The sequence below is a fragment of the Oryctolagus cuniculus genome, chromosome 1, assembly GCF_964237555.1.
Source record: "Oryctolagus cuniculus chromosome 1, mOryCun1.1, whole genome shotgun sequence".
NCBI lineage: Eukaryota > Metazoa > Chordata > Mammalia > Lagomorpha > Leporidae > Oryctolagus > Oryctolagus cuniculus.
In genome coordinates, this window is record NC_091432.1 from 198,978,831 (window position 1) to 198,990,199 (window position 11,369).

Sequence of the window (11,369 nt, forward strand, 5' to 3'; positions counted from 1 at the left end):
AGCCAGGCAAAACTTCCTGGCAGTGTGAGTGGGAGCCTGGAAGTGGAGCCAGTCATGTAGTCTGGGAAGGCCGTGGTGGCTGTGAGACTCAGCTGAGTCTAGAAAGGTTTAAAGCAGAAGGCAGAGTAACAGGAGCATAGGGCGTGGCGATTGGTAATGAAGAGATGGCGTGGTGTCTGCCAGGAGCTCTGGCAGTTGTCAAAACTGAAACAGAAAGTGTAATGTGAGGAGATGAGGGAGTTGAGTGCATTCTTATTATTACCTGTTTATGCCTGATGGTCAAGGGAAGTTTTCTTCAATTGATGTGCCTCCATTTTAGGAACTAGACATGAGAAATTTCTGCAAATGCAACTTCAGGACTGTTTGCAGTTGTGTTTGGGCTCCTCCTGCAGTGTCCTCAGTGAGCTCAGAGGATGGTTGGCCTGGCCTTAGTGTTGGGTCTCTGTCTGTGATATCCACCAGGACGAGTGCCTGGCTGACCCTCAGATTTCAGCCGTCTGGAACCTGAGTTTTTATTTGCTGCCTCAGGGACCTGAGCAGGACACATCCCAGAGCCACAGTCTTTGACTTAAGAAGGATTTATGGAGAAAGAACATAAATCCTTTTTTAGGCTTCCATTTTAGGCTTCCATCCTAAAATCCCTGGGGCAGTGTAGAGAGAAGGGAAGATTTTGGGGCCGGCGCCAGAGCTCACTAGGCTAATCCTCCGCCTAGCATCGCCGGCACACCGGGTTCTAGTCCCGGTCGGGGCACCGGATTCTGTCCCGGTTGCCCCTCTTCCAGGCCAGCTCTCTGCTGTGGCCAGGGAGTGCAGTGGAGGATGGCCCAAGTGCTTGGGCCCTGCACCCCATGGGAGACCAGGATAAGTACCTGGCTCCTGCCTTAGGATCAGCGCGGTCGCTGGCCGCAACGTGCCGGCCGCGGCAGCCATTGGAGGGTGAACCAACGGCAAAGGAAGACCTTTTTCTCTGTCTCTCTCTGTCCACTCTGCCTGTAAAAAAAAAAAAAAAAAAAAAAAAAAAAGAGAGAGAGAGAGAGAGAAAAGGATTAATCTAATAGAAAAATGGGCCAAAAACATAAACACAGGAAAACAAAATACAGTGGTTCTTAAACACATGAAAAAACATTTTTATTTGTTAGGGTTACTCCAAAATATCAATATTTTCAATAGCAGAAGTTCAGCTAAAGGTCATTTGACATGCAGCAGGTAGCTTTCCACGTGGCCATTCGGAGTCTCGGGGCTCTTCCACGCAGTGACTCTGTCCTCTCCACGGTCCCACAGATCCTGTGTCCTCGGCGTCTGGCCAGCATATCCGAGGAGGGAGATGGTGGAGGCTGCTCTCGAGAAGCTTTTATGGGCCACGTCTAAAAGTGACATTCGTCACTCTGTCCAGCTGTATCCCATTGCCTGGAGCTCAGTCACTTGTGACTGTCAAGTAACTCACAAGTCTCTGTCAGGGAGACTGGGAATGGAACCTGGCTGTTCACTGTGCCAGGAGAGTACAGGGATCGGATGAACACCTAGCCTGTCGGCCACAGTGCCTAACCTTCCTCGTGTTAGGAGAACTGTACATTGAATTAAAGCGACAATTGTATGCCATTCTCCTTCTGTCAGACTGGCAGAGAGGCAGTTTGGTAACAACATAGGGAAATAGGTACTCTCATACGAGAGGCAGCTGGGAAAGGATTGCTCAAAATCCTTCGCCAAAATACAGTTTGAAACATACATCCCCCTTTGAATCAGCATGTAAAATGCTTGCTCTTACAGTAACTGTCTTTGCAAAGATAGATACGAAATTGGCAGTAGCGGCCGCCTTGGAAGGAGGAGACTGTGTGGCTGGGACACAGGAGCAGGAGGGAGACTGATTTCTCACCATTTGGTGCCTTTCAGTTTGATCAGGGGCTTGTAGTATGTGCTCAGAAAGTCGCTTAGAAAACTGGAAGGCTGTGTTCACTCATCAAGTGTTTTCTGATTCACCAGGCGTTTTTCTGAACATCAGGACACAACAAGCAAGACAGACCCAGCACCTGCCTTATCATTTTATCCTCATCCCCTCACCTCCCGGATGCTCAACCTCTTCCTGTGGACTTATTTCCTTGAACTTAAATTAATCAATTTTTTCCTTCCCAGATTGCCAAATTTCTCCTAATATTCTTGGTTCTTATGGCATCCCTGTTAATCAATAATAGAATTATTTTTTTTAAAAAAGATTTATTTATTTATTTGAAAGTTGGAGTTACACACAGAGAGAAGGAGAGGCAGAGAGAGAGGTCCTCCATCTGTTGGTTCACTCCCCAATTGGCTTCAATGGCCGGAGGCACGCCAATCCGAAGCCAGGAGCCAGGTGTCTCTTCCAGGTCTCCCACCTGGGTGCAGGGGCCCAAGGACCTAGGACATCTACTGCCTTCCCAGGCCACAGCAGAGAGCTGGATCAGAAGTAAAGCAGCCGGGACCCAAACTGGCACCCACAGGGGATGCTGGCACTGCAGGCTGTGGCCTCACCCGCTACACGGCACCAGCCCCTGGATAATAGAATTCTCAACCTTCTTTCCCATTGTTTCTCTTCAAACATCTCAAATGTCCATAAACCCATAACTAAGTGCCTTCTGATTTCAAGTTACCTCAGAGAAAGCAACCACTCTGAGTGGTGGCGGGGATTTCAGTGTAGGAGGCTTATTCCTAAAAACCCTAAAGATAATTTTCTTCTAAATTAAAATGCCAGCTATATTCTTCCTCTTTTGTATTATACTCTCTTATTTGTATGTCTTATTTCAAATACCCAGTGACAGCTAAACATTTTCATAGGCCTTACCTTCTTAAGAAAAGTTACACATACCTCTTGTGAAAATTAGGACAGAAGGAAAAGAACGTGCATCTGGGTGCGGGGATTGTGCGTGGAGCAGGGATCTGCTGTCACCAGGCCGCGCCAGCTTCATGGCGCACAGTGGGTTGCAGCAGCCAGCCCAGCTCCTTAGTCTTGTAGCAAACACCTGAATTCTTTAGGACATAGAGTAAAGCCTTTTCTTAAGGCAGGCTCCTGTTAGCCAACCTGAAAACCAAGCACCTGAAAGTGTTTCATTTGTTATTGACCCCAACCCACCTGTTGGCCTCATAGCATGGCGTTCGTGTGCACGCGTGCGTCCTTGGCGGCTGCCCTTGGGGTCACCTGTCATTTCCCCCAAGCACCACATCACAGGCTCCTTAAGCGTCACACTGTGCTCCGGCTGCTCTCTCCTCCACCTGGCAAGCCTGCGGCCCTGCTCACCCTGCAGGCCCAGCTAGAAGCCCACTTCCTCCTGATGCTATCTCCAGGTTCCCCAGCCAGCCAGACTCAGTTCCCATGGCATTCTGTCACTGTCTAGCCTCCTGGCTCTCCCACTCTACCTAAGCTCCTGGGGGCGGGCCTCTCCTTTGCTCTCTTGCTTTCTCCCCAGCCTCCTGTGCCTCATGCAGTGTTCTGTCTTCCCCCTCATCGTCCCTCCCCGCCATGGCTCATGGTGCTGCATTCATCTCTTTCAGGTGCGTACCCAGACCACAAGTCTGCCTGACGACTGTTGATAAATTTGGATGTAGCCAGTATGAGTGTGTGCCGAGGCAGCTTGCCTGTGACCAGGTCCGTGATCCTGTCTGTGACACAGACCATGTGGAACACAACAATCTCTGCACTTTATACCAAAGAGGAAAAAGCCTGTCTTACCAAGGCCCGTGCCAGGTACCGTGCTTAGACCAACAGACCAGAGTGCACTAGGCCGGAGACTGCCTCGTGATCTGCACGTGAATGGGCAGTGAGACCGTCTGAGGGGCTCCTGTGACTCCTGTCAAGCATGGAGAACCCAGCCCTCCACTACAGTGAGGCCCGGCTGTTTCTCCTAACGTGTGTAGCAGTGCTGTGTTGCTTAGCACATCTAGTGAGTGAGCAAGAACAGCAGGTGGCCACTTGTCCCTCTCCCAGGAGAGGATTCACAGCTTTCTACCCCGGTGTGACCAACACCGTTCCACTTCCCACAGCTCTGTGGGCCCTCGTGGAGGAGCATCAGGAAGAATGGGAGCTAGACCAACCCAGAAAGGAGTTCTCCTACTCTTCCCTGCAGCCCCTCCTGCTGCGCTACTGAACAGTGCTCGAAAATTTCTCTGATGTGAAAATCCCAAGGTTTTTATTTATTTATTTATTTATTGACAGACAGAGTGGACAGTGAGAGAGAGAGACAGAGAGAAAGGTCTTCCTTTGCTGTTGGTTCACCCTCCAATGGCTGCTGCGGCCGGCGCACCGCGCTGATCCGATGGCAGGAGCCAGGTGCTTCTCCTGGTCTCCCATGGGGTGCAGGGCCCAAGCACTTGGGCCATCCTCCACTGGATGATATCATCCAGAGAGCTGGCCTGGAAGAGGGGCAACCGGGACAGAATTCGGCACCCCAACCGGGACTAGAACCTGGTGTGCCGGCGCCACAAGGCGGAGGATTAGCCTAGTGAGCCGCGGTGCCGGCCCCCAAGGTCTTTTGACATCAGCTTAACTCTGGGACGCCTCTGGGACTTTGCATGTGCACTGCTGATTTCTCACCAGCCCCTCCTCCTGGGTCGGGAGTTTTTGGCCCACAACTTGTTAGTCACGTTCCCTGGTCTTCATGGTTAGGAAAATCCATTCAGCTCGTCTCCAGACTCCTGTTCCTCTCCGAGCTTCTGGTCCAGTTGCATCGATAGCCTCCACCCTGCATGCTTTCCTGTCCCTCTTGGTGGCGGTGGCTTCTCTCTGTGTATCCTATCTACCGGGTGGATCCAGAGCCTGCGCTCGGCCCCCTCCTCCTCCAGCACGAGATGACAAAGCCTCGGCATTTGTGAGGAGCGCCATCTTTTCTTCAAGCAGGCGCTTGTGGGACACCGAGTCAAGTGTGGGCAGAGGCGGGGAGGCCGCTGGAAGGGGAGATTTGCCTCAGGGCAGTTCACATAGAATGAGCTCCGGAGTCCCACAGGGGCTGAGGAGAGTCATCTTGTCAACTCATCTGAGACCACCCTATTGCTCCCTCCCGCCACCCCTCGTCCCCTTAGTCCAACCCAGGGACTTGAGAGGGTCCTTCTGGTTTATGCCAGTGCCTTTTCCTCCCTGAAAATGGAGAGATGTGCCCTGTACTCAGGAGAGGTGCACCCTGGAGGGGTCCAGGCTGACTGTGATTTGTTTGCCCTTAGCCCTTCTGCAGAGCCACGGAGCCCGTGTGCGGCCACAATGGCGAGACCTACAGCAGCGTGTGCGCCGCCTACTCAGAACGGGTGGCCATTGACTACTACGGGCCCTGCCAGGCCGTCGGGGTCCTGTCGGAGTACAGCTCCGTGGCCGAGTGTGCTGCCGTGAGGTGCCCTTCCCTGCCGGCGACCGGGTGCAAGGCCGTCACCCCACCAGGTGGGCTAGCAGTGACTGGGGTGTGGGGTGTGCCTGGGAAGCTTGCTCACCTGCCTTCAGAGAGTGAGTCAGCGTGAACAGAGTTTGTTATTTAAACTGGGTTATTTAAACTTTTCAAAAAGTCTTCAAAGAACTCTTATCAACTCTGCTCAACATTATTCTGGGTTGACCTTAAAAAGCTGTTGTCACCTTAATTATCATCCAGTCTGGTAATTTTAATACAATATGGTGGGGTTGGCGTTGTGGCACAGCAGGTTAAGCCACTGCCAACAATGCTGGCATCCTCTATGGGCACCAATTTGAGTCCCAGATGCTCCACTCCCAGTCTAACTCCCTGCTAATGGCCTTGGAAAGCAGCAGATGGCCCAAGTGTTTGGGCCTCTGCCACCTACATGGCAGACCCAGATGGAGTTCCAGTCTACTGGCTTCAGCCTGGCCATGTGGCCATTTTGGGGGTGGAAGGGCCTTATTCCAGTCTGCAGAGAGTGGGTTAGTCCGGACTCTAATCAGTTTCTTCCTCCATCCAGAATCTTGTGCTTCTAAGCACTGGGGACACTGCAGGGCACAGATAAAGCTTTTCTCCTCCCCGAGACAGGTGCCACAGACCACGTTACCGTGCAAGTCCACACCGAGTCAGGCGGTATCCAGTGCAGTGATGTTAGAGGAGGGCACGCGAGGGCCTGGGTGGAGTGCTTGATGGTTCACCGTGTCTGCTGGGTTAAAATGCAGTGTAATACTTGATTATGCCAGACTTCACCATGGTTTTAACAGTTTAAAATATTTGTAGAAATTAAACTTGAACCAGACATTCATGGAATCCCCAAAATACCAGCTCCTTTATTTTGCAGACAGAAAAAAAAAAAAATCAGTGAAGGCGTTTCCCCGGGCTCACTCAGGGACTTCAGAGCTGGAATAGGCATGGCCCCGTGTCCCTCGAGAGGCCGGCTCTCCCCGTGCCGTGCCATCTGCTCCACTGCCGCCTCCCCCGAGGAGTGCTCTGTGATGGACGCAGGGATGGAGGAAGGGCTCTGGGAGATGGGGGATGCTCAGATTCCAAGACCCCAGCTTGCTCAGGAGCAGCAAGGCCCGCGGGGAGGGGCAGTCGCTCCCCAGCCACTGTGAGTTCTCTCTGATTGTGAACACAGATGAATGCTTTCTGTTCCACAGGTGCTTGCTGCCCTCTGTGTGCGGGGATGCTAAGAGTTTTATTTGACAAAGAAAAACTGGATACTATTGCAAAGGTAAATAGCTTTATATGGCTGGTACTGTTAAAACCTAATTGCTGGCCGGCGCCTCAGCTCACTAGGCTAATCCTCCACCTGCAGCGTCGTTACCCCAGGTTCTAGTCCCGGTCGGGGCGCCCAATTCTGTTCCGGTTGCTCCTCTTCCAGGCCAGCTCTCTGCTGTGGCCCGGGAAGGCAGTGGAGGATGGCCCAAGTGCCTGGGCCTGTACCCGCATGGGAGACCAGGAGGAAGCACCTGGCTCCTGGCTTTGGATCGGCACAGTGCACTGGCCGCAATGCACTGGCCGTAGCAGCCATCTTGGGGGGGGGTGAACCAATGGAAAAAGGAAGACCTTTCTCTCTGTCTCTCTCTCTCTCTCACTGTCTAACTCTGTCTGTCAAAAAAACAAACAAACAAACACAAAAAAACCTAATTGCTAATGGGGGCTGGCTTGTGGCTCACTAGGCTAATCCTCCGCCTGCGGTGCTGGCACCCCGGTTCTAGTCCTGGTCGGGGCGCCGGATTCTGTCCCAGTTGCTCCTCTTCCTGTCAGCTCTCTGCTGTGGCCCAGGAGTGTAGTGGAGGATGGCCCAAGTACTTGGGCCCCTGCACCCACATGGGAGACCAGGAAGAAGCACCTGGCTCCTGGCTTCGGATCGGCATAGCGCCGGTTGAGGAGTGAACCAACGGAAGGAAGACCTTTCTCTCTGTCTGACTCTATCATTGTCTATAACTCTACCTGTTAAATAAATAAAGAAAAAAAAACCTAATTGCTAAACCTTCTCATCTTAGAAAGCAGAATGTGTTGTCCCATTTATAGATGAAGGAATGAATCCTTAGAGAAATGATGTGCCCAAGGCCGTTCAGCTCCCAAGCAGTCAAAGCAGGGTTCGGGCCTGGGCTGGCTGACTCCCCACCTTGTGCCTGTCCCCCTGTCACCCGGGGCACACATCTTTCTTACAAAAGGTCCCCCTCCTGCCACAGTGGCCTTGGTTGGAGGCTGCAGGCACAGCCCAGGAGCTGGGACTGTAGATGCCCAGAGGGTTTCTTTTTTTTTTTTTTTTTTTTTTTTACTTTTTTTTTTTTTTTTTTTTGACAGGCAGAGTGGACAGTGAGAAAGAGAGACAGAGAGAAAGGTCTTCCTTTGCCGTTGGTTCACCCCCCAGTGGCCTCTGCGGCCAGCGCACTGCGCCTATCCGAAGCCAGGAACCAGGTGCTTCTCCTGGTCTCCCATGCGGGTGCAGGGCCCAAGGACTTGGGCCATCCTCCACTGCACTCCCGGGCCACAGCAGAGAGCTGGACAGGAAGAGGAGCAACTGGGACAGAATCCGGCGCCCTGACCGGGACTAGAACCCGGTGTGCCGGCGCCGCAGGTGGTAGATTAGCTTATTGAGCCACAGCGCCGGCTGCCCAGAGGGTTTCTAGGTTGCTCCTCTTACTCCAGTCCCAGTTCCTCCAGAGGGGACCTTCAGGAGCCCAGCACCTCCCCTGGGAACTTCTGCCCTTTCCCTGTTCTTTGCCGTCACTCCTGCCGCTCCTGGCTATGGCCGTAGGGCCCAGGAAGGCAGAGCCAGCACTCACCGCTACCTAGAGAATTGTGCCCATTGTAATGAAACAGCTGCATTTTACAGGAAGACTTGCTCTGGCCTCTAACTCTGGACAGTCACCCTTTATGTGCTTCTGGTTTGACTCATCTGAGCTCCAGAGCTCCAGGGTCAAGAACAGCCCCACTGAGACAGACTCGGAGGTTGCCCACTGGGCCTCGCAGCGCCCTGTTGGGGCCGCATGTGGAGGGGTTCCTTGGTCAAGAGAACTCCTTAGCTAGGAGGCCACTGTGAGGTAGCTTGGGCAGTGAGAGAGAATCCTTCCTATCCTCAGGTCATGGAAATATTTTCTCTTTCTAGGTGACAAACAAAAAGCCAATAACAGTTCTGGAAATACTTCAGAAAATCCGCATGCACGTGTCTGTCCCGCAGTGTGACGTATTTGGATACTTCAGCATCGAGTCAGAGATTGTGATCCTGATCGTTCCTGTGGATCACTACCCGAAAGCTTTGCAGGTGGGTTCAGCACACGTTCAGTTGTTGGGCCACCGTCTTGTCCCTCTCCTGGGACGGGGTGGGCACAAGCCAGGATCCGGGAGGGATGCGAGTGAGGAAACGGAGGCATGTGGCGAGCTGAGGAGGGCGGGGGCGGCAGCGAGGCAGTGTCTGCGGGCCGAGCACGTGTCCGGTTGACAGCAGAATGTGAAGCACCTGGGACTCAGCGTCTGCAGAGATGGCAGGGGCCCGAGGAATCACTGCATCCCATCCAGCCACTGTACAGACCAAGCCGCTGAGGCCAGGGGGAAGGCACTGGCACAGGCCACGCAGTGACAGAGCCACAATGGACGCTGGTCTCCTGAGGGCCGCACTCCCACTGCAGGGGAAGATGCTGCCCTTGCGGGCCCAGCCTTTTCCTCACAGCCTGCGGGGACGTGCGCCCCTGGAGGCCCCCGTGTCAGCATCAGAGTAGTGAGGACGCAAGGCGGGGATGGATGCAGGCAGTCCGTGAAACCTCGTCAAGTGGGCCCTGGGTGCACCTGCCCTGTGACTGTATGTCACCGTGCAGGGGCGACGCCGCGGTGTGGCTGAGCCGTGGTCAGTACTGTAGACACTTGGAAGCGGCAGATACGTTAGGGCAGCTTCACTGGGGGTTGGGTTTGATTTCCATTAATGCTGGTGTATTTCTGTAATAAATGAAGGCTGTAATAAAGGGGATTGCTCTGGCCTCCCTGCCTTGGGGATAGGCAGCGTTTGTCTGACTTGGCCCCTCCTGGGCTCTGTGACATAGATCATGCCAATCACACTTGGGTGAGCCGTGTCCTTTGCCCTGGAATAAGAAGTCACGCAGTGTTGTTATCCCGAGCCCAGGTTAAAAGAGTCCTGTTGTCCCTCGCAGATCGAGGCCTGCAATAAAGAAGCAGAGAAGATCGAGTCGCTCATCAACTCCGACAGCCCCACCCTGGCCGCCCACGTGCCCCTCTCCGCCCTCATCATCTCCCAGGTGCAGGTCTCCAGCAGCCTGCCCGCGGCCGGCGTCCGAGCCAGGCCTCCCTGCCGCTCCGGCTGCCTCCTGCTCCTCAGCCTGGGCCTTGCCTTGCACCTGCTCTGGACACATAACTGACTGCCCGCAGGTGCGAACCGTTCCTTGACCGAATTTCTCTACCTTGTGAAAGACATTCAGGACGGCTGGGTTCGAGCTGGACGGTGGCCAAGAGAGCATGTGCCACCTCTGTTCACCACACAGGGTTTCCGTTGCTCAGTCTGCCGACATCTGTAGGTTTACAAGTGTGTAACACGGGCTTCCGAGGGCCGACGAGGGAGGGCGTCTCCTTCTGCTGAGGCACTGCCTGATGACTCACATTTTGCTCAGTAGATGGGTCCCCCACTCGAAGGCAAATTTTTTCTAAAGATATATTTATTTATTTGAAAGAGTTACAGAGAGAGAGGGAGAGACAGAGGGAGAGAGGGAGAGAGAGAGAGATCCTCCATCTGCTGGTTTGCTCCCCAAATGGCCACAATGGCTGGGACTGGGCCAGGCCAAAGCGAGGAGCCAGGAGCTTCCTCTGAGTCTTCCATGTGGGTGCAGGAGCCCAAGAACCTGGGCCACTCTCCGCTGTGAAGCAAATGTAACATCTCACTGCTGGATGAGATGCTCACTTGGTAGAAAGAGACCTCATTTGACAGCTAGGTTCCTATCAGATACTTTATCTCAGAGTCCCAGGAGGTCCTCAGGTTCCCCTTTGTGTTTGTGTTTGTTTCCAGATGAATACCTCCTCCGTCTAGGAGCTAGGGGTCCGGGAGGGAGCCAGTGCCGTTAGAGACGCTGAAGGAGAGACACAGCATCTTGATGCTGTGCAGCTCAGCAGGCAACGCGAGATTAGCTTACAGAGGGTGAATTCAGGGCCCCGTCTGTGGTGTTAAGCTGAAGCAAGCTGACTGAATGACAGATAGTTCTGTGTTGTAAGTGACCATCTCAGTGGCCACGGAGCTGGGTCTGTGACGTTCGTAAAAGGGACAAGTCACACTGCCTCTGAGCACACTCTGCATTATGCAATTTTTATATTAATCAGCATATATTCATCAGTATTCATTAAATTTTGAATTTTTAAACATCAACCTTTAAACCAATTGCTGCTACTTAAATAACTGCCAAAAAGTGAAACAGCTGGTAGTGCACGTGACAAGCACACGACACGTCTGCTTCATGGTGAAGAGGGGAACAGCCATATTTGTAAGATGACAATCACGCGTGGTGACCGGATTTTCCGTTCATGAAGACACATTTGCTTTGTGTGATGTGCACAATGTAGATAAGTGTTCCGTCTCTCTTTTTTTGATATAGAATTATAAAAAATTGTGGTTTATATATTTAAAAATGTCAAACTGAGTATTAAAATGTTTGCATGTTGTCCAAGAAATTAAGTACCTTGAATGTTCCACAGTTTGAGATAAGCTATTCAGTGTAATACTTGTTTGTGTGCACCTGAACTTAGATTTTACATGAAGTATTTTTTCAGTATTATATGTACCCTCTGAAATATATAAAGATATGCTTATTATACCAAATGGTTTTTGAAAAGTGGGCACTTAAAGCTTTCAGAATATCTCAAGCTGATGTAGCATGTTTGTTGCAATTGCTTTTGTCCTGTATATTTTCAATGCAATATACTAGAAAGCTTTTCTATTTTAATAAAAATAATTTTATATGA

The 11,369-nt window shown here is 52.2% G+C and overlaps 1 protein-coding gene across 7 annotated transcripts in view; it reads left to right on the forward strand.

Annotated features, from left to right (window-relative positions):
• The window catches only part of RECK (reversion inducing cysteine rich protein with kazal motifs), an 84,454-nt gene extending 73,085 nt beyond the window's left edge, over window positions 1–11,369 (forward strand). For 6 of the 7 annotated variants that reach the window (XM_070079038.1, XM_051851404.2, XM_051851340.2 and 3 more), the window contains 5 exons: window positions 3,520–3,712; window positions 5,182–5,392; window positions 6,560–6,633; window positions 8,521–8,676; window positions 9,557–11,369. In XM_070079038.1, the coding sequence (XP_069935139.1) occupies window positions 3,520–3,712; window positions 5,182–5,392; window positions 6,560–6,633; window positions 8,521–8,676; window positions 9,557–9,781 (859 nt within the window). In that variant the 3' untranslated portion in view covers window positions 9,782–11,369. 7 annotated transcript variants of the gene reach the window in all.